Source organism: Bacillus rossius, chromosome 15 (assembly GCF_032445375.1).
Source record: "Bacillus rossius redtenbacheri isolate Brsri chromosome 15, Brsri_v3, whole genome shotgun sequence".
Classification (NCBI taxonomy): Eukaryota; Metazoa; Arthropoda; class Insecta; order Phasmatodea; family Bacillidae; genus Bacillus; species Bacillus rossius.
Window position 1 is genome coordinate 1,422,177 of NC_086342.1, and position 26,317 is coordinate 1,448,493.

Genomic DNA, 26,317 nt, shown 5'->3' on the forward strand with positions numbered 1-26,317 from the left:
AACGTGCAAGCATGCTGTCCAGAGACGACGCGGCGACGCAAGTGCGCGAAGACTGCAGTGTGGACAGCCTTGAGGGGTGAATGGGGGCAGGCAGTTCTTCGCGAGGGAAGCCTTCTTTTCACAGACGAGAGAGCCGAAACCCGAAGTTCCCCGAAGTTCGTGCTTTTTTTTTCCCCGTATCTTTAATGTAGCTATCCTAACCAAATCAACCGTCCACAATGTTTTAAAGTATTTATGATGTAGCTAACCTAACCTAATTGGCCATTAGTATCCCTTTATCAACACCGCCATATTTATTTACAATGAACGAAAAAAAAACCCCGAAGATGCACGATCGGGAGTTTGGCTCTCTCGTCTGTGAAAAGAAGGCTTCCCTCTTCGCGAGAGCCCCGTGCATTCCTCCTCGTCGGCGGCTGTGTTACCACCGCTCTGCCCCCTCGCCTGCTCCCCTGGGCCGCACCCCCTCCTCTGCATCCCACAAGCCACCGTCCTGACTACATTTGGTGCGATAAACAAAAAAAAAAAAAGTCTTATAAATCGATGAACGCCGGCTGCACGCACGAAAAAAAAAAGCATGACTCGTCACGTTCCGCTTGAGCCGAGCGTGCAAGAACCGGGCCAACCACCCTGCGAGATAAATCTTCTGTAATATCAAACAGGTTAAAGGCGGGCTTTTTTTTTTAACTAATTGTTCCGTGGTTATATATTTAAACAAAATTATTTAAATTAAATTTGCAAAAAAAACTGTAAATAAATTTTGAAAATCAAAAAAAAAAGTATGCAATTTTTTATCAATGTTTTTCTTATGACGTTATCACGTGAAATTATCGTCCGTAAACTGACTTTACAGACAACAACCCTCCTTTTTTTATTAATTACGTCGTGTACGCGAAAATATTTCGAGACCAGCTGTGGCATCGTCTGTGCTTTGTGTCGACTGTCTGAGCAACCAATCACAATGGTTCAGTGGGGGAGTGTTCAGCGTCCTGAACGGTCCGGCCAGAAAAGACGCTGACCTCCTCTTGCAGACGGACGGCAAGGAAGAAACTGCTGTCGCAGGCTTGCCATATTGGGTCGTTACCACAACGCCGAACGTACAATAACGCCGAATGCCAAATTGCCCGCAACGCCGACAGCTAGAAAACTGCTGTGTACCACAACGCCGAAATACAGTAACGCCGATGAATGTTGCTGCGGGGGGGGGGGGGGGGCGGGAGGCACAGGAGCAAAATGAAAAACAACTGAATGAATGTGTGTGCTAACCTTACCTAACCTAACCTTTGTGGCAGTCCTGCAATGACATTTTTCGGCGTTAATGTGTTTCGGCGTTGTGGTACACAGCAGTTTTCTAGCTGTCGGCGTTGTAGTCAATTTGGCATTCGGCGTTATGGTTTTCGGCGTTATTGTACGTTCGGCGTTGCGGTGCGTCCCCGCCATATTCCAGGCCAACAGGCGTCCAGGCTCCCACGTGTTTGTACTATCTGGCGGGAGTGGCCCCCGGGGGTGGGGAGCTGCAGTGCTGGCGAGGTCAGCGACCCCCCACGGCCGCCACAGACGCTAACTGCGCGCGGTAAACAATCACACACGCACGGGGCTCCTTTGATGCGCGCGCACTCTGCCGCTCATTGGCTGCGTTGCTCCAAGCACGCCGCGTTATTAAACACAACAAACAAACATTTCACTATCATAATTCTACCACCTGTGCAAGAACTGTACACTGAATCAAACTAAAACGTGAATATTTTTGGCGTGTTTATAGTTACGTTCTTGCTAACGTAGTTTAATTTTTGACGTGATAAACGTCTTATAAATCGATGAACGCCGGCTGCACGCACGAAAAAAGCATGACTCGTTGTCACGTTCCGCCTGAGCCGAACGTGCAAGGACCGGGCAACCACCGTGCGAGAAAATCTTCTATAATATCAAACAGGTTAAGGCGGGCTTTTTAAAAGCAGCAATTAAAAAAAAAAATATTATGACGTTAACACGTAAAATTATCGTCCGTAAACCGATTTTACAGGCAAACACCCCCCCCCCCCCGTTTTTTTTTCAATTTTAAATAAAGTGTGTACAAATCTGATACGGAGCAACGAGGGCCGGATAAACTAAGTTTTACTCCATATTGCTGGCCGTTTAGGATGATGTTGTCTAAGTCCTGGTGCAGTTCGCGGCTAGGATTGGGGCGTAAAAGGACATCAGGCTGATTGGCCTGTGTCCCCTGTACGTGAGAGTGTTTGTGTGTGTGTGTGGGGGGGGGGGCGAATAAGTAACAAAGACATTCTGTTTAAAGTGAAGTAGCTTGGCTTCTGGGTTGTAGCCGCGTCCTTGGCGAATAATTCACCGACATTTCGGTCGACATTGCAGTTACCAACATCATCCGGCAGCAGTTACCTACAGTAGATAACTGCTCCCTTATGATGGCGAATACAATGTCGACCGAAACGTCGGTGAATTATTCGCCAAGTACGCGGCTAGAACCCAGAAGCCAAGCTACTTCAGACAATGGCCGTGAAAAGCCTGCGAACATTATTAACATTATGTTTAAGCAACAACTTCTGTTCAGGAGATCACTGTGTGAGACATGCAGTGAGAATGATCTGATCTCGATCAGCGGAAATGTTATTCTTTGGTGTTAGAATTCACAATTCACAATCCTGTTCAAGTCGACAACATGGAGTTCGACAGCTGAATAGCTGCTGCAATGTTTCATAGTAGTTGAATCCAGCGAGGAGTGAGATCAACCCCCGGAACAATCGTGGCCATAGATATATATTTAAGGACTTGTTTGGATGTTAGCCCATCGCGAAATGTATCCGCGAATTTTCCCGGTCTGTACTAATGGGTAGAGACTGGAAAAATTCGCGATTTCAGTGACCTCTAGGATGGACTCCAAGATCCTCTACGTACTAGGACAAATTGCACCTGCTCATTGGATAATGACTCGTGACACGTGTCACCTGGGATGCTTGTAATTTGATACTTCTTTTGTTGAAGGGTTTTCACTGGCTTAGAGAGTCCTTCAGGTAAACGGTGGTCCAATCACTGACTCAGAATGAAGGTGAACGAGTTTGGAGTCTAGCCTACCGCGAAATGAATCCGCAAATTTTCCCGGGTCTGTACTAATGGGTCATCTGTTAGAGGTTGGTCGGTATGTTTTTGCCTGGCTCATTATCCCAGCTGACAAGCGCCATGTGGTTGGATGTAATCTACAACCTCGAAGTGTGTTGTCTCCCGAAGCATCTCTGCGCAATGTAGAACACAGTGTTTCAGCGGTAATTGCCCCACGAGCAAGAATCAGATGTAACATCCCCGTGTTTTGTTTCTTTGTTGAGGTATGCAAGTTACAAGTAGGTTTGTACCGTGGGCGAACATCCGTAACACTTGGGCGAGATTTCATTTTTATCCACTGTCTCCCCACAACCAAACACACACAAACAACCCCCCCCCCCCTTAAGCTATTAGCTGTGACGTAGTTGGGAGGGGAGAGTCTCTTTAACCTCCCCACGCTATCATCGCCCCCCCCCCCCCCCAACACGATGTTCTTGTTTATTGTTCCTCCTCGTTTCCATTACGCTATTGATATTCTGACGTGTGTGTGTGCACGAGGCGCAGTTAGGGGTTCTTGATTTATCACTTTAATGAATCCTAGCAAGTCCGCACTTGAACCATGCTTACATTAGTAGTTCTTCTTCTGGCGACTGGAAAATTACGCGCAAATTCGCTTGGCGTCAGGGAGGACTCCAATGTAACAGACGAGAGAGCATTGCTTTTCAGATTAGATCTGAGAAATGGTGTCTCACGCTTAGTTTGCACTACCCGACTTGTTAACATTAAATATCTTACTTTTTGTACACCGTCATTAATAAGGCTGTAATAAGTTATTTAATGCTACAAAACAATGATTATTTCACAGGAAAAAATTAGTTATATCCAGCTGTCGCTCAATAACAAGGCATTCTATTAATTATTTGCTATGTCTGAAAGAGCCAAAATTTTTAATTTTAAATGATATACAAAAGCTGTTAAAAAATGGATTCAAGATGGCGTCTTTCAGTTACGTGGCCTTATAAGTAAAAATTGAATACTATCCTATGATGCTCTTGATAAAACACAAGATAATATTTTTCCAAAATTCTTATTTAATATTTTCCTTTGGTATTGCACTGTTTCAGATTCATCAGAAAAAATGTTTATTTCATTAATGTTTTGTGTAAAACTTCCGTGCTCTATGGTGTACACTTGGCAACAGGGACAGCGGTAATGGCAAAAGTCGTGCATTCGAAGAGAGAGCGAATGGCTAAGGCCGAGATACGCTATAGCTCGTCCTGTCTTGGAGAACCGCCAGCCAGTAACCGCTCTCTTGTGGCACTGACGCACGTGACTTTGAACTACTTCAGGCAAACATGTTCAACATTTGCGAGCGGTTACACACAGTCTGAACATGTTTCGTCCGAGGTCATTTCTCATCCAACTTGAACAGGTTGGCAAAGTAGTTCAGAACGGGATCTCTGATTGGCTGTTGAGCGTCGAGAGTATAAAAAGTCCCCTGCGAAAAAACAAAAAACAAAAAAAAACACGCAAAATAGAGAATGTTGCTGACGCAAGTTCGTTTAATATTTTACAGACCGCAACAAAAAAAATTAACAAGTAAATATTTTATTGTTTTAAAATTGATGCCGATGGTAATTCTCTAAGAGAAGGTAAACATGATCAAATAAATAGGTTCCACAAAATATTCGTTCGTTGACATTAGACAAGCGCCAATCGGTCTTAAAGTTGAACATACTTTATACCAACTGCAGTGTAACCGTACATTTTCGCGTTTGTGAACTTTTTTTTTTTACTTAAACTTGTTGATCTGAAGCAGTTCGGCGGTCCGTGTAGCCGCGCCCTGATTGGTCCGCTACCTCCTCGGCGCAGTGCATGCTGGGTGCAGCAGCTCTGCTTCGTGACGTCACAACGCCTGGTCTGGTCTCTGTCTGCCATCACAACAGTTGTTCGCTAATGATACAGTACACACACGTCACGCTGTTTTATTTGAACTACTGGATGTTAGATAGTGATTTGCGAATTTTTTTCAGTTACTACCTATATAGCGGGCCGGTCATAGCAAGATGATTGCTGCACAACGTGATAATGATAAGTGACTTCCCAGTGGAATGTCCCGCGGGTACCAGTGGCCCCGCACTGTGGATAACTGGCCGACTCTTTTACATAGGAAGCAGTGCTCTCATTTCCATCTCTCGATCTGCATATACATCTGCATGGAGCTGGCGGCAGGCTCTCGTAATGGCCTCGCGAGATCGCATGCTGCGATAAGTACTGATCATGCGACTGCATGCATGTTTACTGCACGAACAGACCGTTTGAAGGAGGCGATTGTGTTATCTTCAGAAGCGGTGACGGCGGTCGTGTGTTTCTCGCTTGTCGATGCAGAAAGGGGAAATAGAGCACGCGCACAGATAGAGCCAAATAGCTTCGAATAGTCCAGTCGAATAACTACTGTTATTCCTCAACCGTATCATAAACTTTGCCACGTCTCTATAGTGACGTTCACAAGTCTTGCCTCGATATGACGATTTTTAGCGGTTTTTTTTTTTGGTTGGGGTAGTTTAAAAAAATAGTATTCAGTTTACGGTCGAAGGATATGTTTTTAAAAATGGTATTATTATTTTCGTATTCACGAACAATGTTAAGACACTGACTTCCGTTCCAGTTCCGTTCCGTCCAGTCATTCTGACTTCGACGTTCCGTTGTTTTCTCGAAGTCAGTCCAAGTGCATTCCGGGAGTGTTCCTTGCAATAGATCATGCCCATTCCTTTCTCAAAATCCCAAATGTGAGCTGTTCTTTGTCCCAAAGTGGAAAAAAATAAATAAATTATCTTTTATAAAAGAGCAGCTGCTGCCTCACTGGCTTAGTTTTTTAATTTTTAATTTTTGTTCTGACTAATTGCTTATGGCTAGAGACCGGAAAAATTCGCGGGTTCATTTCGTGATATGCTAAAATTCAAATATTTATACCGTTGTGATGCTTCTGCTATTGGTTTACTGTTAATATGTAGGACTCTTGGCCAATTAGAGACAAATCAATAAAAAAAAAGTATCCAATCACAAGTTACCCACTTGAGACGCCTCAAAATTCAGCACCCAATGAACAGGCGCCGTTTGTCCAAGTAGGCAGAGGATCATGGAGTCTATCCTGGAGGTCATTGAACTCGCGAATTTTTCCAGTCTTTACTAATTGCTAGAGACATGCAAAATTCGCGGATTCATTTCGCGATAGGCTAGCATCAAAACAACTATACCTTCGTACCGCTTCTGCGATTGGCCCACATTTTATCCGGGGAACTGTGAGCCAATGGGAAACACTAAACCAAGAAAGTGCTCAATTACGGACAGCCTAGTTGAGACGTCTCACGCGTCAGTAGCCAATGAACAGGTGTCATTTCCGCGAGTATTTAAAGGACTGTGGAGTCTATCCTAGAGGTTAATGAATCCGCGAATTTTGCAGGTCTCTACTAATTGCTTATGGCTAGGGACCGGAAAAATTCGCGCTTTCGATGACCTCTAGGTTAGACTCCACAACCCCCTACATACTCATGCAAATGCCACCTGCTCATTGGCTATTGACTCGTGACACCTGTTAACTGGGACGCTTGCGATTCGATACTTTTTTGGTTGATGGTTTTCCATTGGCTCAAAGTCCTTTAGATAAACTGTAAGCCAATCACAGAAGCAATATAAAGGTACAGTTGTTTGGATTCTAGCATATCGTGAAATGAATCCGCGAATTTTTCCGGTCTCTACTTATGGCTAGAGACCGGAAAAATACGCGGATTCATTTCGCGTTGTCTTTGTCCAGAGTTGTGGCCAGTACGAGTTCTCCAGTATGAGTGGGCGGAGAGGACCTCGGTGCACGAAGTGCGTGGCGGCAAGAAGCTCTCACGTGTCCTGAGATAGCGGCGAGGGATCTGGTTGCGCTGAGGGCACGCCCTTCCTCGAGGTCGGGACCGGCTATCGCGTGTGGCGGAGGCGGCCGATAAGAGCGGGGGGTCACGTGACCCGCGACGCAGCGGGCGTGACGCGTCAGGCGGGAGCCAGGGTGGACAGCAAATATACATGTTAGTTCTCGGGAAAAGTATTTGTGGGAAAACTGGAAAATTCTTCCATCAATTTTACTTTCACAGAAAAAAAAATTGTATCAACCTATTTATATAAAAAAAACTAATAACAAAAAAGAAGGTAGCCATTAGAAGGAATCCCTTTGTCATCCAAGATAGACTCCACAATCCTATGCACATTTTGGCAAGATTCCGCTTACTCATTGGTAGAGACCTGCAAAATTCGCGGTTTCGATGGCCTTCAGGATAGACTGCACATTCTCCTGTACACTGGGCAAATAACGCAAGTTCATTGGTTGTTGACTTGTAATTCGTCTCAGCTGGTTTGTCTGTGATTCGATCCTTCTTTGCTTGAGGGTTTATAATTGGTTGAGATTCGCCAAGATGAACAGTAAGCCAATAGCAAAATTATCTAAGAGGTATATGTGTTTGAATTCTAGCCTATCACCGAATGAATCCGCGAATTTTGCAGGTCCCTACTCATTGGTCGCTCGCTTGTGAGATATCTAACCTGGATTGCCTGTGATTCAATTAGAGACATTCGCATAAACTGTGAATCAGTCAGCAGATCAAAGGTGAAACTGCTTGTGTTCCAGCCTACCGCGAATCATTCCGGTCTCCAGCCGTTAGGTAGTAAATTAAGACAACATGCGGGCACTCTCCACAGTTCTTTAGATACTTTTTAACTTCAAAAATTATCGCCCTTGGCGCCACTTCCACTTTCTATCGTAAAATTTTAAAAGTGGTGCAAAATAATTTGAAATAGAAGATAAATACTGATCATTCTACTCATATACATTCTAGATCATAGAATGATTGTTCTGTTATCTTAGCATATCAACATATTTTAAATTATGTAGTATGTGGTTATATTGGAGAGAAAAAAAAGGAAAATTTGCAGGAAAAAAATTACATGCTTGTATTTTCCCACTCACATCTCTAATTGCTTGTACATAATCTTAAACAAGTCAGAGCAGGGACAGGAAAAATTCGCGGTTTCGGTGACCTCCAGGATAGACTCCACGATACTCTTATGTACTGGCATATTATACCTGCTCATTGGCTACGGACTCGTGATACCTGTTGCCTGGCATGCTTTTGATTCGATACCACTTTTTTTTATCCATTGGTTAAGATTCCTTCAGGTAAACTGTGGCCCAATCACTGAAGCAGCAGAAAAGGTAAACGTATTTGGATTCTTGACTATCACAAAAATAAATCTGCAAATTTTTTCAGTCTTTAAAAATTGCTTTTAATAGTGTGTTGACAGTAGAAATGTTCCTGAACAGAAACTCAAACAGTCCCGAAACAGTCGATGCTTCAGTGTTTTAACACCCAGATAGTCTAAAAATCTTTTCGCCTTCTTTTGTTTTAAGATTTCTGATCAGCTCGTCTTTCTCCGCAGATGAATTGCGGACCGATAGCAGGATCAGTAATGTTAGAAGAATGTGGATTTCAGTATATCGTGAAAGTAAATCAGCAAATGGTTCAAGTGTCCAGTGATTCGTGGTGAGCGAGTCACCGCTCGGATATCTCGAGCTTCATATCGCGTGGTTTCGTGACCGGGCAGAGGTTAGTTTACGTGACACTGCCTCTCCCAGTCTCCCTTGCCATGATTGGCTGAGGATCGTCGAGGATTGTTCTGGAGAACATACGAGCTGCAGGCCTGCCCCGCCTGCCCCGCCCACCGACTGGTTGTTCGGAACACGTCCTCTCTGACGCCGAGCCAAGGTCGACGTGCGAGCAGAACAGCAACAGAGCGCGAGGGAGAACAGGTTTTCTACGTCAACAAAGAAGGAAGATTGCCCCGGGCACACCACGAGGTCTGGAAGCGGCAGCAAGTGCGATGTACTGAGAGCTGAGATGTCACACATAAAAATAAGACATTATTTAGAGACAGGAAAAATTCGCGAATTCATTTCGCGATAGGCTAAAATACAAATAGTTAATACCTCAGTGCTGCCTCTGCTATTGGCTCGCAACTCACCTGGATGACTCTGGGCCAGTGAGAAACGCTTTATCGAATCACAGGTTGCTACGTTGGGGCGTCTCACAAGACAGCAGCCAATGGATGGGTGACATTTGACCGAGAGTACGTATAACTATGGAGTTCATCCTACGGGTCATTGAACCGGCGAATTTTTCCGGTCCCTAGACATATTGCATTTGCAAAAAAAAAAAGCTCACGCCTACAACAGGGTATTTGGAGAGCTACATTATCATTCGCAACATGCTTCACTTCATGTGTAGTGTGTGCTAGCAGGTGTTGAAACAACCCACTTTTCCATCGCCCAAAATAACGTACCGGCTTCACAGAAAATTAGCAGAGGGGGAGGGGGGAACTAATCACCCCTAACCGCGTCTGCCCGTGATAATGCAAAGGGTAGAAGCGGCGCGGCGGTAGAAGTGATGATTAAGGGACAGGTATTTTTTGCGAAAAAAAAAAAAATCTGAACGTCCATTAGACCACAGTCCGTGTCGGCGGTTTCCTCCTTGTGATTGGCCGTCGTCTTGTTTGACCGAGCCGTTTAGGATGCGTCTGCTTCCGCGCTGGATGGCTGTGTGTGATTGGCAGAGACCGGAAAAATTAGCGGTAGGCTAGACTCAACTCGTTTACCTTTATTCTGAGTCAGTGATTGGACCACCGTTTACCTGAAGGACTCTAAGCCGGTGAAAAGCCTTGAACAAAATAAGTATCAAATTAAAAGCATCTCAGGTGACACGTGTCACGAGTAGAGACCTGAAAAATTCACGGGTTCATTTCGTGTTATGCTGAAATTCAAATAATTATACCTTAGTGCGGCTTCTGCCATTGGTTCTCTGTTAATCTGGAGGACTGAGGGCCAATTAGAGATCCTCACTCATAGAAGTGTCGAATCACAGGTTACCCAGTCGAGACCACTCACAAATCAGCAGCCAATGTACAGTTGGCATTTGCCCGAGTGTGTAGAGGATATTGGAGTCTATCCTGAAGTTCATTGAACCCGCGAATTTTTCCGGTCTCTAGTCACGAGTCATTATCCAATGAGCAGGTGCATTTTGTCCTAGCACATAGAGGATCGTGGAGTTCATCCTAGAGGTCATTGAAATCGCGAATTTTTCCAGTCTCTAGTGATCGGCGTGCCGGCAGTGAAGCAGTGAAGCAGTCACGGGGCACAGACAGCTCTGCGCCTCTGCACGCCGCTCTGCTCTGTGCCGGGGCGAGGGGCGGCAGCAGCTGGCGGGGCTGTCAGGGTCGCGCTATTCCCGGAGCCGCGATAAGGGCGGGCCTCCGCGTGCCGAATATAGAGCATACCTGGCGGGCGGACCGCGGAACTGCTCTCCCCGCCATCTTGGGCGGAGCCACGTTCCGCAGACCAGCTCGTAGCTCTGTCCGTGTGTCGTGTCTGCTGTCCCTAGAGACCGGAAAAATTCGCGGGTTCAATGAACTTCAGGATGGACTCCAATATCCACTACACACTCGGGCAAATGCCAACTGTACATTGGCTGCTGACTCGTGAGTCGTCTCGACTGGGTAACCTGTGATTCGACACTTCTATGAGTGGGGGTCTCTAATTGGCCCTCAGTCCTGCAGATTAACAGTGAACCAATGGCAGAAGCCCCACTAAGGTATAATTATTTGAATTTTAGCATAACACGAAATGAACCCGCGAATTTTTCAGGTCTCTACCGTCCAGTGCGGAGACCCGGCCGCCAATCACAAGGAAGAAACCGCTAACACGGACATACATACCTTACTGCGGTCTAATGGGCGTTCAATTTTTTTACGTGAAATAAACTCATTTATTACTTAATTTATTGGTCGCGAAATTAAGGCGATACGCATTTTCTTACACTTAACCGCGTTAAACTTTTTTTTTCATTTCTCTGCTTTAACATTGCATATTAAAAATAAAAATAATAAAAGCAAAATAATACTTGATATAAAGCAAACTTGAGTGTAAATTAAATATACAAAGATAAAAGATAAACATGTACACTTGCTGAAATGTAATTAAAGGTTAAGAGTCATTAGTTTCCAATGTGGTATAGTATTTACATTAATGCCACTCTCCCACACATCCACACACTCATTGTTACAGTAAGTAAGTGATGATGCTGAGTAGGAGTAGTAACCCGGGTACGTGTGGCAACACTGCAGCCTTGGGCAACATGGCGACAGGTGGCGCCTGTGTCGTGTTACCTGCTCGTCGTAAAGTCCTTCTTTCTCCCCCTTTTCAATGGGTTTTGCTCAACCGAAGCGCGGGGTGGCGTGTTTGGTATTAATAGCCCCCCCCCCTCCCTTTTTTCCCTTTGCGTGCGCGCACATTAAGTGGCTTTTTGAGGAACCATTAACCATTCACTGGGGGGTTGGGGGTGTTCTCCCCCCCCCCTTCTCAGCCCCCTTACGGCGCCCGCCAGACATCCCGTCCCAGAATTAGAACAACCGCCGTGTGCATAGTCGCGAGGCTCTTGTCTTCTGCCCCTCGCTGTTTCCCGCTGTTTCCCGCAGCGATGCACCACCGTCCATTCATTCTGACATCACGCGAATAATTTACATGCTTCAAAGCTCACAAAGCCAAAGGGAAACTTTATAATCTATTAACCGTTTAAAGAATTTGAAGACGGGGGAGTTCTTTATCAAAATTTCTTGTCGAAAATAATGGCCCAAAGCCGGATTTTAGTGGGTTTTTTTCCAAGTCGTTTTCAGTTTTATTTGCGCCGCTTCCATTATATAGTTTAAATTTCGATCTAGAATTGGGATGATTCTATAGTCGACGTAGTTTCCTAGCGGCGGGTGAGGTAACTACGTGTGCTTCGCGTCCGGAAATATAGTTGTGATTACTTCTTTCAATGACTATTTATATAGTTTACAATCTGTAATCGTATAGAGACAGGAAAAATTCGCTGATTCAATGACCTCCAAGATAGACTCCACTATCCTCTACACACTCGGGGCAAATGCCAACTGTTCATTGGCTGCTGACTTGTGTGTCGTCTCGACTGGGCAGCCTGTGATTCGACACTTCTACGAGTGAGGGTCTCTAATTGGCCCTCAGTCCTCCAGATTAACAGTGAACCAATGGCAGAAGCAGCACTAAGGTGTAATTATTTGAAATGTAGCATTTCACGAAATGAATCCGCGAAATTTTCAGGTCTCTAGAATCGAGAATAGTTTTGCTATTAAATTTTTTTTTATTTGGCACAACAGTACGATGGGTGCGCTCCACAATGTTTACTAATTGGGATGTTCGGCTCGGCGTAGCAATGACGGGTTCTCCCGATTGTGGTGTTCTCAAGTACTAACGACAAGACCTCAGCTCGTCGCTCAGGACAACATGTCGCCTGTTTCCGAGCTCCTGTGCGCGAGGCTACAATCACCGGCCACGAGAATGAGCTGGTCAGACCGCAGGCACTGTCTCTCTAATGGGCATAGCCTCGCAACTGGGGAGCTTGTGGTTGTAGAGAGCGCCCACCCCCTTGCCAGCAGTTCGCAGTTCAGAATCCAGCACACCAGGTCGCGAACATCACGTCAACACCGTGGATGCTGGAAGTCAACGTGTACTTCAATTTCCATCAGCCTTTCAGAGACCGCCTCTCTTCAGTGTGCAGTCGCACATTAAATATAAACACTTTTGAGGCCGTCCGCTAACAGAAATGACCGGCACGATCCCTGCGAACAGTAGATATGCCGTACATTATATTTAAATGTGATTATATTATATACAGGGTGTCCATAAAGTCCCGTTACCATTACATACTGTCACTACAACCAAACGGGAAGAGATGAACGGTGGCGGTTTTCACCATTTATGTTCCACGCGTCCCAAAGTTTGTTTTCTAATCACGCCGTCTCAACGTGAGCCCCTTTTGTTGCCCTCAGGATGTCCAGACGATACTCCGATCTCCGCCCACGTACGGCCACGGATAGCAGCATTGACGCTTTCGATACGTACTGGAGTAGCGTACACGCAATCTTTGACTGTGAGGTAAAAGAGTGGAAGGAAATAGAGACAAGGTCGAGCAGGTGCGACCGGACAAGTGCAGTGCGCGCGTGCTCGCTCGCGGCGTGTCACGTGCCCGGCTCCGGGCACGAGGCTCCGGCGACCTTCACCCCAGCCTCCAGCCAGCCTCCAGCCAGCCTCCAGCCAGCCTCCAGCTCCTCCCGGCTCTCGGAACAACCTCCCTGCCTTCAGTGTCGCTAGGACACGGCCGGTCGAGTCCTCGAGTACCTACTTTTCTAGTTGTATTATTTCTTGTTATGACCATTCAAGTAGTGTACAGAATGTATCCCAGGATAGTTTCGCTATCATGAAGTTTCACTTGTCGCACCAACACGCTTGGTTCGTCCCCTGATATTCACGAAGATGACTATATACGGGTTAATGGCGTCAGACGCTTTCCGCATGCGCGGAATTTGGGAAACAGGTCGGCAACGGGATAAACCAAAATCCGTTGCTTAAAAATTAAGGGAATGACTGTGTCCTATGGTGGTCTAGAAAGGAATACGGCCAAGGTACAGGTGTAGCATAGTCAACACCTAAACGTAATTTTTGTGTCTTGGAATACCGGCTTTAAGTGCGTCTCAGGCCTATCATGAGGGGATTGGCCAGCCATGGCAGCAGTAGATGCCGTGGCTAACTCCCCTGTCTCAACCCTGGACCAGGGGTCGGTAGACTGGACTCTTTACATAGGATTTTACGGCTTTACAACTAACCCACTGCGCTGCCACAGCACAAAAAAATAAATGCCTACCAAAATGAAGACGACCCAATCACAGCGCATGTCCTCAACCTGCCACCGCACGCGTCAATTTTTATTTTATTTTAATAAGTAATTGCAGTAATTTAGAATTTTCTCGTTTGATCAGTAGAGCTCTACTAATGACTACATTTACGTGTTTTTTTTCCCTCAGTGCCTTTATTTTTAACACTTTGGTTGAATTTTTAAATAACATATTTTGCCTGATCCCCCATTTTTTACGTGTTAAAATTCCACGTAGACAAGGGGAAAAAAATTTTTTTTGCGGCTCTCTGAAAAATGGGAGAATCTGTTTACTTGATACGTGGCACATCTGACTGGAAAGTCTGCCGACCCCTGGCTGGTTCTAGCCGCGCCGGCACAGCCTGTGGACCAGCCTCTCTCTAGGCGGGGGCACTTCCTGCTCGTCGTGTGTTCGGGAGCGGCGATGCACGACCAGCGACACTCCCCTCCCTCACCCCGCCAACAGCGTTGTTCTGCACGCAAGCCACGCGTGTGTCGATTGCAGTGGCGTAGCTAAGGTGACTGGCGCCCCTGGCCAGAACCATTGAATATATATAATGTATAGAAGTCGCGGGCCCAGGTTAAATTTTCTGTCCGGTTTCTTAGAAGAATTGTTGTAGTTCCAAGCTCCGCCGCTGCGATCGCTTTCATCGCTGGGTATCGGCCGTATACGCCCCTGGCGGTATTTGGCAGAACTAGGTTAACCAGCCCAGACGTGACATCATCCTTCACCCCCCCCCCCCCCCCCCAAATGAAAATCCCAGACCAACGTTTCAAATTACCCGGCAGGTCTTATCAGCTCGTTAGGCGACCTTGAAGAGGAGCTTCCCTTACCGTCGTTTGAGAATGATGAAATCCCAAAAGAAGCTAGCCACGGAAATCACTGAATGATGGGATTCTGTACACGAGTGAAGTGAAAATTAGCTATTAAAACTTTGTATTGGGCCAATAGTCAGTGTTACGTTCAAAATATGGTTTTATTTTAAAAGTAAAATACTTATTTAAACTATATTTCGCGTTTGTACAAATTTACTTTTAGATATTGGCAAGGAAAATCAACATACCTTAAACAACCTTCTCTTATTCAACGTTATCTATTAAGTAGTACAAGGGGTAAATATTATTTTTAAAAATAAAAAAAAATGTAACCCACTAAATCAGTATTGGCAAGATATATATAAATTCAATATTAAAATACGCACATTAAATTTTTTGTAATTAACTTTTTTCGGTAATAAAAATTCAGGATGATTTTGGTTTAATTGGTTTACGTATATTGCTATATTTTCTAAATCACATAGAAAAGGGAAAACAGTGCATCAGTGAAAATTCAAAAATTTAGTTGAAGTAATACTAGCCATACCAAAAGATCAATATGCGAGATAAGAAATTTGGTAACTGCTCTACATTTCAAATAAAAATGCATTGGTTTCATGAATACTGAAATGTATGCGTAATAAGGCATATTATGTTATTATACTAAGCACGACTATAACTAAAAAAATTACAGTAATTTAAAACGATGGCAGTCTTAACATACAATGAGTGCGCGAGTCTTAGTTTATTTTTTAATTGGCTTCTTCGTCAGATGGAAAAGAGTTAAGATTTCATCAAGGAAAAATATATTCTCAAAGTCACTAAACCGGGAGATAGAAAATAAGGTAGGTACTTAATTTTAAATAAAAGTTAAAATAGACTTACGCTAAACCAATTAAAAATAAGTCGTAAAAATATTTTTATTTATTAAATATATTCTATACTTGACAGTTCTTTGTGTATAATTCTTCAAAAATCTTTGAAATTAATACATATTTTCTTAAAATGGTAGAATATCAGCAATGCCCGGAAATTACGTGAGCAAAGCCACGGGTTATTAGATACACTTTTATTATAAAATAAAAACAATTATGCATTTGTAGTTCACGAATGTGATATTTTGTTTATTGCTTCACAACATTCATATGCCAGTCTCAAATTTCATCGTACCACACTTGTCAGAAATATCACCAAAAATGAGAGATAGTTTTTTTTGACGAATTTCAATTACGAGGAAACCTTTCGCAAGACTTTTTTCTTCGCAGTAGTCACTGGGACACTATTAATTTTAATCCACTAAGATAATAAAATTGTATGTATAATGATTTGTTTTTGTATATTTGTATAACTTCCCAACCAATTTTTAATGATTTTCGTGTGAATAAAAACTTGTAAAGCAATTTAATTAACTGTGTCATAATACTTCTGATTAGATGGAAATACAAACTTTTCATCAGTAATATACGATGATAAAAATATTTATTATTGCAAAATAATATTCACTGTTCAAATGCAAATTTAAATAGATTATTCATACATGTTTCCTGCTAATTAATGGTTTAAAATGGTTAAAATGGGTTGCTAAAATGAGGAATTATAAATATGTCACTTACTAAGTCCGTGCACAGATTTACACAAAACAGCAATGTAAATAATCTTTTTTGGTAGTTTCTAATTTTGTGCCCTGGATAACATGAATTTGGTTTAATTCATACCAAAGTGAATTTTTTGAACAACTTAAATTGATGTCATAAATAAATATTTATTTTATATTAAAAATCCACAAACAGTTTTTAAAATATAATATTTATCACGCCAAGTGGAATAATAAACAAAAAATAGCTCTTATATGTTGTCTGTGTTTAAAGAATTGTATTATATTTCATGGAAATAATATTTACCTTTCGGTTATTAAAAGAAAATATATTTGTATTCAAAATACTTGCGCATCGTTTTTACGAGCATAAAGGCCGGGATACATTCGCAATAGCACGCAAACAGCACACAGATAGCACACACGCACAGAGATAGCACAGAGCTTGATGCTACATTCACGCACAACACAACACAAAATAATACCGGAAGCATTCAAAAAAGTTTTTTAAATGTAAAACTCCCGTTCACAATTTTGGTCACTGAAGTTGGCATACGTGACGTTTGTTTAGATTCGTGTGTTGTTATTGTGGTACGGTTTTCGTTAAACCCAGAAATATTTTAAATATTTCAAAGTTTACGTACAAAACACAATGAGCATTCAAAAATATATATCACTGTTTATTTCAAATCCGGCTTCTTTAACACATTCAGACACAGACTTCCAAGCATTTAATTTAGCTTCTTCATTTTTGTATCCTGCGGATCCCCTGTCATACAAAATATTTTTACTTTCTATTACAGCTATCAAAAAGCTATCAAATGTGCCTTCCATTTTTATGTTATCGCGTGTTTGAAAACAATAACAAACTACTCAAGTCAAGAGCACCAATACTTTCGTGACAATTGTTCTTTTATAAGCCCACTCGAGTAGTACTTAAACTGTTTGCTGATTGGCTACCACCATGGTCGCGCACAGAAAATAACCTAAAAGTTAAAAGTTAATGAACTTTCTGTGCGCCGATCCTGTGCTATTTTTCTGTGCGCGTGCTATTTGACAATGTGGCAGTTCATATCTAATAGTGTATGTTGAACTTCTGTGCTGTTTGCTTGCTATTGCGAATGTAGCCCGGGCTTAACTTGTGTATCTAACCTCAAAGCAAGGAAATTAAAAAGAGTGGGAACTCAATGCTATAACAAACACTCTTATTTTCTTTGGAGATCCGGGAAATGTGCGTTATTTATAAGCAACTTAACATAGTAAATCGTTAACTTTTCAGATCTATGTTGGCAAAATTGATTTTTTTTGTGGTCATTCGCTACTGGGAATATTCACCATATAACGTTTAAGATTATTTATTTTGAATTACGAAACAACCAAAAAATTATGTAAAAATGCTTCATCTTATGTTAAAAAAATTATAAACTGCATAGCCACAAAGTATGACATCATACCATTAGTTTCAGTTACTAATAACAACACGTGCACGTGTTTGAACAGTCATCGCAGCCATAGTTGTTTCATAGCTACCAAAATCATTCAACGTTGTCAAGAATTATTCCAAATTATGTTTTGCCATTTTACTCAATGCGCCACTCCGTTAACACAACATTTTATAAATTCTGAACTACGAATGTCAGTGGGAATGTACACTATACTGTACATTCCAATCTGATACGCTTTAAGAAATTTCTGTAGTTTTCTTATTATTAAAACTTAATTTTTGATGTTGGCATCTTTTAACCGCACTTTTTTTTTTTTTTTCGGTGGCCGTACTCCTCCAATTCAGTTGCGCCCGCCGGTATCTAAGCGCTCGGATTTCAACAAAAGGCACCGCCTCTCGATAGAGTGAAACAGAGAATTACGCGCACGACCTTGAAAAAAGCGACGCTACAGCGCTCTGGCGTGGAAGCTGGTAACTACGAGTACCCTCTTGTGGAAAGAAGAGCTGTCTAGCGGCGGAGCTAACAACTACCTCAGTTTTGGATCCGAAAATTGGAATAATAAATCCTATCCCCTCGCGACTTCTATAAGTTATATATATTCAATGCCAGAACTGAAAATGGCGGCCCCTCTTGGTTTAAAAGAGAGTGGGGGGAGGGTTCAGTAACGCGAAACCGTCGCAGCCCCCCCCCCCTCCACTGCTCCGTCGCCCCTGGCGGGGGCCATCCCTGCCACCCGCTTGCTACGCCACTGGTTGATTGTTTAAACGTGTACAAAGTTTATGGCGGAAACTATGTTTTAAAATTATATATATATATATATTTAAATAGCTTGTTTGACGTTGCTTGGCTTGTGAAAAGGCGAAACGTTCGACAACATTTTCGGTCGACAGTCCAATCACCATCTTCAGGGTAGCAGCTGCTCATTGAGTGTGTTGCAGGAGATTACCTTGGACGGAAAGAAAGCACTTGGCAATAATTCCAGAAGTGTTTTTGTTGGCTGGCGGGTATTCGTGTTGCTGTTGACAGGGACGGTGTTGTTGCTGATGGTTATGGTTTTGTTGCTGACGGGGATTGTGTTGTCGAGGATTGTGTTGTTGTCGTCGAGAATTGTGTTGTTGTCATCGAGGAGTGTGTTGTTGTCTGACGGGAATGGTATAGTTGCTGACGGGAATGGTATAGTTGCTGACGGGGATTGTGTTGTTGACGGGGAATCAGTTGTTTCTGACGGGGAATGTGTTGTAGTGGACGGGGATTGTGTTGTTGCTGACGGGAATGGTGTTGTTGTATTGGACGGGGATTGTGTTGTTGCTGAGGGTGATCGTGTCAAGGCTGACGAGGACGGGTACGGGTGTGGTGTGGTTGCAGCTGAGAGCGACATCTGCACGTTCAGCCAGCGCGCGCGCCACTACAGCTCGGCGCTGCCCCCGGCGGCGGGGCTGTTCGGCGCCGAGACGCGCCCCCAGGCCGTGCGGCGGCTGTACGAGGCGGCGGCCAGGACGCCCGTGCCCGCGCTCAGGCAGCTGGACCGCCGCGCGTCGCGCCTCTTCGTGTGCACGCCCGTGCTGGGCGCGTCCCGCCGCGCGCACCAGCGCCACCTGGACATCGAGACCCGCAAGGTGACCGCTCTCCTCTCTTCTCTTCTCTCTCCTCTCTCCTCCTCTCTCCTCTTCTCTTTATCCTCTCTTCTCTCCTCCCTTCTCTCTTCTCTCTTCTCTCCTTTCTGTTCTCCCTGCTGGGCTCGTGTCCTGCCTGCAACACACGTCTCCACCGACTGCACACGTTGCAAACATTTCAGGTCTTTTTTTGTGTGACCTACTCCACGGATTAAAATCCTATTGAAAATGATTAAATTACGTACAAGCCCAAGGGCGTCGCCAGCCGATGGCCGGGGAAGGGGGGGGGGGATGAAGTTGTGGGAAAAGTATGTATTTTTTTTTTTGCATTTTGCTACATTATTTTATATCTCTAAGGCTCTGGGCCGGGGGGGGGGGGACTGCTACCCCCGTACCCCCTACCCCTCTGGCGACGCCCTTGTACAAGCTACTAACTATGGAATTTTAGTTTAAATCACGCAATTAATAATTTTACACACACACACACACACACACGTCACGCCCGGTGGGCAGTCGGCATACAAAGAGCAGGCAAAATTAACGTTAAGTGTGAGCCAAAAAATACAAATCTCCCCATGAAAAGGTAATCAGGCTCGTAATCGGAGCAAGTGAAACAAGGCAAGTTGAAATTCCCAAGAGAGCGGGGCCGAAAGAGAATTTAGAAGATCACAGCTCAAACTGAAAGACACTTAGAAATTTCTTTCGCAAGTCGCCCTCGTGGTACAAACAGCCGAACGTTATGTAAGTTTCAAATATTCTGCTGCGTGTTGCCAAGTCGATGTCCACTCGAAGAAGGCATCTCTTTTTTTTTTTCCTAGCCAAAGTTAATCTAAGTGTGAAAAGGGGGTGGGGGTGTCCAGGTTAGGGGAGGACCTAAGTGTGTCTCAGGCCGAAGCCTTATACACACTACCATGCGGGGTATTAACCATGCAAATAAAAAGGGCGCATGCATCTTGGTGCTTATTGGGGTTTATTGGCCAGCCATGGCAAGGCAGCTCATCCAACTAACACAGTGCGCATGCGCGGAGGGGAAACAAGTCACCGCGCCAAACTACTAGAGGGGGTATAAGAGGGGAAGGGACTCGGCTAGGCGCAGCTCCCGGCGGCGAGGCGGGAGATTCAAATCTTGGAAGCCGACGGTCGCCGCCGGCTCTAGGTGTCGGGTCTTGGTCGGTTTCTTCTGCGAGTCTCCTCTGGCTTGAACAGAGTCCGCCCCCTGACGTCATGTCGTTCCACAGAGAACGGTCGTAAGTGATGACTAGGGACCGGAAAAATTCGCGGGTTCAATGACCTGTAGGATGAACTCCATAGTTACCTATACGTACTCTCGGTCAAATGTCACCCACCCATTGGCTGCTGTCTTGTGAGACGCCCCAACGTAGCAGCCTGTGATTCCATAAAGCGTTGGTTTGGGTGTTTCTCACTGGCCCAGAGTTATCCAGGTGAGTTGTGAGCCAATAGCAGAGGCAGCACTGAGGTATAACTATTTGTATTTTAGCCTGTCGCGAAATGAATTCGCGAATTTTTCCGGTCTCTAGTGATGACTGAAGGTGTGTAACGCGTGTGTTGTGCTGTGCGTGTGTCGTGTGAATGCCAGGTGAGTGCAGGATGTGAATGATGTGTGTGTTGCATTGTGCGGTGTGGTGCACATGTGTCGTGTGGACTAGCAGCCTCACTGAGTCACGGGCGAGAAGCGGCGGCCCGCGGCCTTGACGCGCCTCCACGCCATTGGTCCGCCCGTCTCTCTCTCTCTCTCTCTCTCTCTCGCTCCCTCTCTCTCCACTCTCGGCCCGGATGTCCTCCGGAGCCCGCTTCTCGCTGGAACAGCGCGTCGTTGTGAACACAACCGCGCGACATCAACAAATAATTTTATAAGGCTCACAAAATATTACGAGTAGTAACTACTATTTGAGTCCATTGTTAATATTTAACGATAGAAAAAAAAATTAAAAAAGGGGGGGATTGTCTGTAAAGTCGGTTTTACGGACGATAATTTTACGTGATAACGTCATATCAATTTTTTTTTAAATTGCTGCTTTTAAAAAGCTCGCCTTAACAGTGTTTGATATATTATAGAAGATTTTCTCGCACGGTGGTTGGCCGGGTCTTGCACGCTCGGCTCAGGCGGAACGTGACAATGAATCATGCTTTTTTTTCGCGCGCGCAGCCGGCGTTCATCGATTTATAAGACGTTATCACGTCAATAAACTATTGTTTATCGCAGTTTCTTGCGGTCACGCACGCAACAAACACAAGATACCCATCAAGCTTGCAGTTTTTTTTTTGGTTTAAATAATGTATGTTTTAGAGAGAGTGTTTGTTTAATTCAAATAAAATTCGATTGTAAACATCACTGCGTTAAGGGGCCCGCCTACATGCAGTGCAAAGTGAGCTGCAGAGGTTTAACAATCAGTTGTTTTTATCGAAACTATTTGACATGCGATTACCGATTTCGGATATAAAAGAGATTAAGGTACCGGGCATGATCCTAAAGTTGTTTAAGATGTCTCAGACATATAGTCGATTAGTAAATGCATGCTGAATAAGCCTAATTAGCGTATTTTCAGAGGCACGCCAAGCTCACAGTTTTCATTACTATTGCGTAAAACCACTTTTGGATCGTGCACCAATCCTTTCTCTTTCGCTGCGTATATAATTTGCACTAGGTCACAACGGAAAATTTTGAGAAAAACCGTGATTTCTACGACGTGTGCTGCGCGAATGTTCTTCCCGGTATGTGGCGCCGCTACGGCCGCTTGACCTTGGATGACGAGGCAGGATGAAGGGGGGTCTCCGCGCTGCCTTTCTTCCTGTCCTCTTTCAGTTGTGCTTCGCTTGCCCGGACTGAATACTCACCCCGGCTAGGGCGGGCCTGTGGACACCAGACCGGGCTGAGTACACGCGTATTCCACAGTTAGTTGTGTTGAGGCCGAACGACATTAGAATTCAGCGTGACTGCAGGCGGGGTCATAAGGCAAGGTTACGACAGAATGCACCTCGGAAGAAGAACAAAACCATTAAAGGAAGTAAACGCCAAATCGTTGGGCATAAGTAATATTTCATTATACAAGTGATATATTCAAATCGATTTTATATGGCTTTGTTAGTTACGTATTTATTAATTTTATTTTATATGTGGCCATTAATATTTTTAATGGTATAAATTTATATGCAATCAACACTTTTAACCAAAATATGCATTTAACCATTTTAAAAACGCCAAGTTGAAATAAAGAATTTCACGTAACATTTAAAAAAGTATTTTTTTTAACTTCAATTGTGAATGAACGTAAGAATAAGAAGAGCCTTTTTTTTTGGAGGGGGGGGGGGGGTTCTTATTTGGTAAGCAGAATTTGGTGCCCAAAGCAATTAGCTACAAACTGTTCGGTGTGTGCAAACATGCATAAATATTGCAGTATTTCAGACAGTGTAAGTTTAATTTGGACATAGAAGCTTGTCATTATAGTCACAATTAAAACAAATAGTATTTTGCCGGCTGTCCATGGCTGACTGTGATAGTTTGTAGTGGGAACACCTCTACACATTTGAAAATTTTTATACAGAAAACAAGAATAATAAGTCATAAATAGCATTTGTTGCATGTTATTAATGGCCGTACGATTAGTACACACTTCTATGTTTTTTTCCGGTGATTCAAACCATAAACGTCGGAGTCTAGCAACATACGTGCGGTTCTGGAAGTTGGAAGTGTATGCGTTCGGAGACGTACACGTGTCAATCTCGCTAAGCTCAGACTCACAGTTGACAAACGGAACTCCGTGAGAGCATTGAATATATATAACTTATAGAAGTCGCGAGGGGATAGGATTTATTATTCCAATTTTCGGATCCAAAACTGAGGTAGTTGTTAGCTCCGCCGCTAGACAGCTCTTCTTTCCACAAGAGGGTACTCGTAGTTACCAGCTTCCACGCCAGAGCGCTGTAGCGTCGCTTTTTTCAAGGTCGTGCGCGTAATTCTCTGTTTCACTCTATCGAGAGGCGGTGCCTTTTGTTGAAATCCGAGCGCTTAGATATCGGCGGGCGCAACTGAATTGGAGGAGTACGGCCACCGAAAAAAAAAAAAAAAAAAAGTGCGGTTAAAAGATGCCAACATCAAAAATTAAGTTTTAATAATAAGAAAACTACAGAAATTTCTTAAAGCGTATCAGATTGGAATGTACAGTATAGTGTACATTCCCACTGACATTCGTGGTTCAGAATTTATAAAATGTTGTGTTAACGGAGTGGCGCATTGAGTAAAATGGCAAAACATAATTTGGAATAATTCTTGACAACGTTGAATGATTTTGGTAGCTATGAAACAACTATGGCTGCGATGACTGTTCAAACGCGTGCACGTGTTGTTATTAGTAACAGAAACTAATGGTATGATGTCATACTTTGTGGCTATGCAGTTTATAATTTTTTTAACATAAGATGAAGCATTTTTACATAATGTTTTGGTTGTTTCGTTATTCAAAATAAATAATCTTAAACGTTATATGGTGAATATTCCCAGTAGCGAATGACCACAAAAAAAAATCAATTTTGCCAACATAGATCTGAAAAGTTAACGATTTACTATGTTAATTTGCTTATAAATAAAGCACATTTCCCGGATCTCCAAAGAAAATAAGAGTGTTTGTTATAGCATTGAGTTCCCACTCTTTATATTCCTTGCTTTGAGGTTAGATACACAAGTTAAGCCCGGGCTACATTCGCAATAGCAAGCAAACAGCACAGACGCACAGAAGTTCAACATACACTATTAGATATGAGCTGCCACATTGGCAAATAGCACGCGCACAGAAAAATAGCACAGGATCGGCGCACAGAAAGTTCATTAACTTTTAACTTTTAGGTTATTTTCTGTGCGCGACCATGATGGTAGCCAATCAGCAAACAGTTTAAGTACTACTCGAGTGGGCTTATAAAAGAACAATTGTCACGAAAGTATTGGTGCTCTTGACTTGAGTAGTTTGTTATTGTTTTCAAACACGCGATAACATAAAAATGGAAGGCACATTTGATAGCTTTTTGATAGCTGTAATAGAAAGTAAAAATATTTTGTATGACAGGGGATCCGCAGGATACAAAAATGAAGAAGCTAAATTAAATGCTTGGAAGTCTGTGTCTGAATGTGTTAAAGAAGCCGGATTTGAAATAAACAGTGATATATATTTTTGAATGCTCATTGTGTTTTGTACGTAAACTTTGAAATATTTAAAATATTTCTGGGTTTAACGAAAACCGTACCACAATAACAACACACGAATCTAAACAAACGTCACGTATGCCAACTTCAGTGACCAAAATTGTGAACGGGAGTTTTACATTTAAAAAACTTTTTTGAATGCTTCCGGTATTATTTTGTGTTGTGTTGTGCGTGAATGTAGCATCAAGCTCTGTGCTATCTCTGTGCGTGTGTGCTATCTGTGTGCTGTTTGCGTGCTATTGCGAATGTATCCCGGCCTTTATGCTCGTAAAAACGATGCGCAAGTATTTTGAATACAAATATATTTTCTTTTAATAACCGAAAGGTAAATATTATTTCCATGAAATATAATACAATTCTTTAAACACAGACAACATATAAGAGCTATTTTTTGTTTATTATTCCATCTGGCGTGATAAATATTATATTTTAAAAACTGTTTGTGGATTTTTAATATAAAATAAATATTTGTTTATGACATCAATTTAAGTTGTTCAAAAAATTCACTTTGGTATGAATTAAACCAAATTCATGTTATCCAGGGCACAAAATTAGAAACTACCAAAAAAGATTATTTACATTGCTGTTTTGTGTAAATCTGTGCACGGACTTAGTAAGTGACATATTTATAATTCCTCATTTTAGCAACCCATTTTAACACAAGAGAAAAATGATTTTATATTAAAAAATTATTATTTTAAACCATTAATTAGCAGGAAACATGTATGAATAATCTATTTAAATTTGCATTTGAACAGTGAATATTATTTTACAATAATAAATATTTTTATCATCGTATATTACTGATGAAAAGTTTGTATTTCCATCTAATCAGAAGTATTATGACACAGTTAATTAAATTGCTTTACAAGTTTTTATTCACATGAAAATCATTAAAAATTGGTTGGAAAGTTATATAAATATACAAAAACAAATCATTATACATACAATTTTATTATCTTAGTGGATTTAAATTAATGGTGTCCCAGTGACTACTGCGAAGAAAAAAGTCTTGCGAAAGGTTTCCTCGTAATTGAAATTCGTCAAAAAAAAACTATCTCTCATTTTTGGTGACATTTCTGACAAGTGGTACAATGAAATTTGAGACTGGCAAATGAATGTTGTGAAGCAATAAACAAAATATCACATTCGTGAACTACAAATGCATAATTGTTTTTATTTTATAATAAAAGTGTATCTAATAACCCGTGGCTTTGCTCACGTAATTTCCGGGTATTGCTGATATTCTACCATTTTAAGAAAATATGTATTAAATTTCAAATATTTTTGAAGAATTATACACAAAGAACTGTCAAGTATAGAACATATTTAATAAATAAAAATATTTTTACGACTTATTTTTAATTGGTTTAGCGTAAGTCGATTTTAACTTTTATTTAAAATTAAGTACCTACCTTATTTTCTATCTCCCGGTTTAGTGACTTTGAGAATATATTTTTCCTTGATGAAATCTTAACTCTTTTCCATCTGACGAAGAAGCCAATTAAAAAATAAACTAAGACTCGCGCACTTATTGTATGTTAAGAATGCCATCGTTTTAAATTACTGTAATTTTTTTAGTTATAGTCATGCTTAGTATAATAACATAATATGCCTTATTACGCATACATTTCAGTATTCATGAAACTAGTGCATTTTTATTTGAAATGTAGAGCAGTTACCAAATTTCTTATCTCGCATATTGATCTTTTGGTATGGCTAGTATTACTTAAACTAAATTTTTGAATTTTCACTGATGCACTGTTTTC

At 42.5% G+C, this 26,317-nt stretch overlaps 1 protein-coding gene across 2 annotated transcripts in view; it reads left to right on the plus strand.

Annotated features, from left to right (window-relative positions):
- LOC134539337 (mucin-5AC) overlaps positions 1-26,317 on the plus strand; it is a 144,585-nt gene that overhangs the window by 72,434 nt on the left and 45,834 nt on the right. For both annotated transcript variants that reach the window (XM_063381278.1, XM_063381279.1), the window contains exon 2: positions 19,086-19,336. In XM_063381278.1, the coding sequence (XP_063237348.1) occupies positions 19,086-19,336 (251 nt within the window). The remainder of the gene's footprint in view (positions 1-19,085; positions 19,337-26,317) is intronic.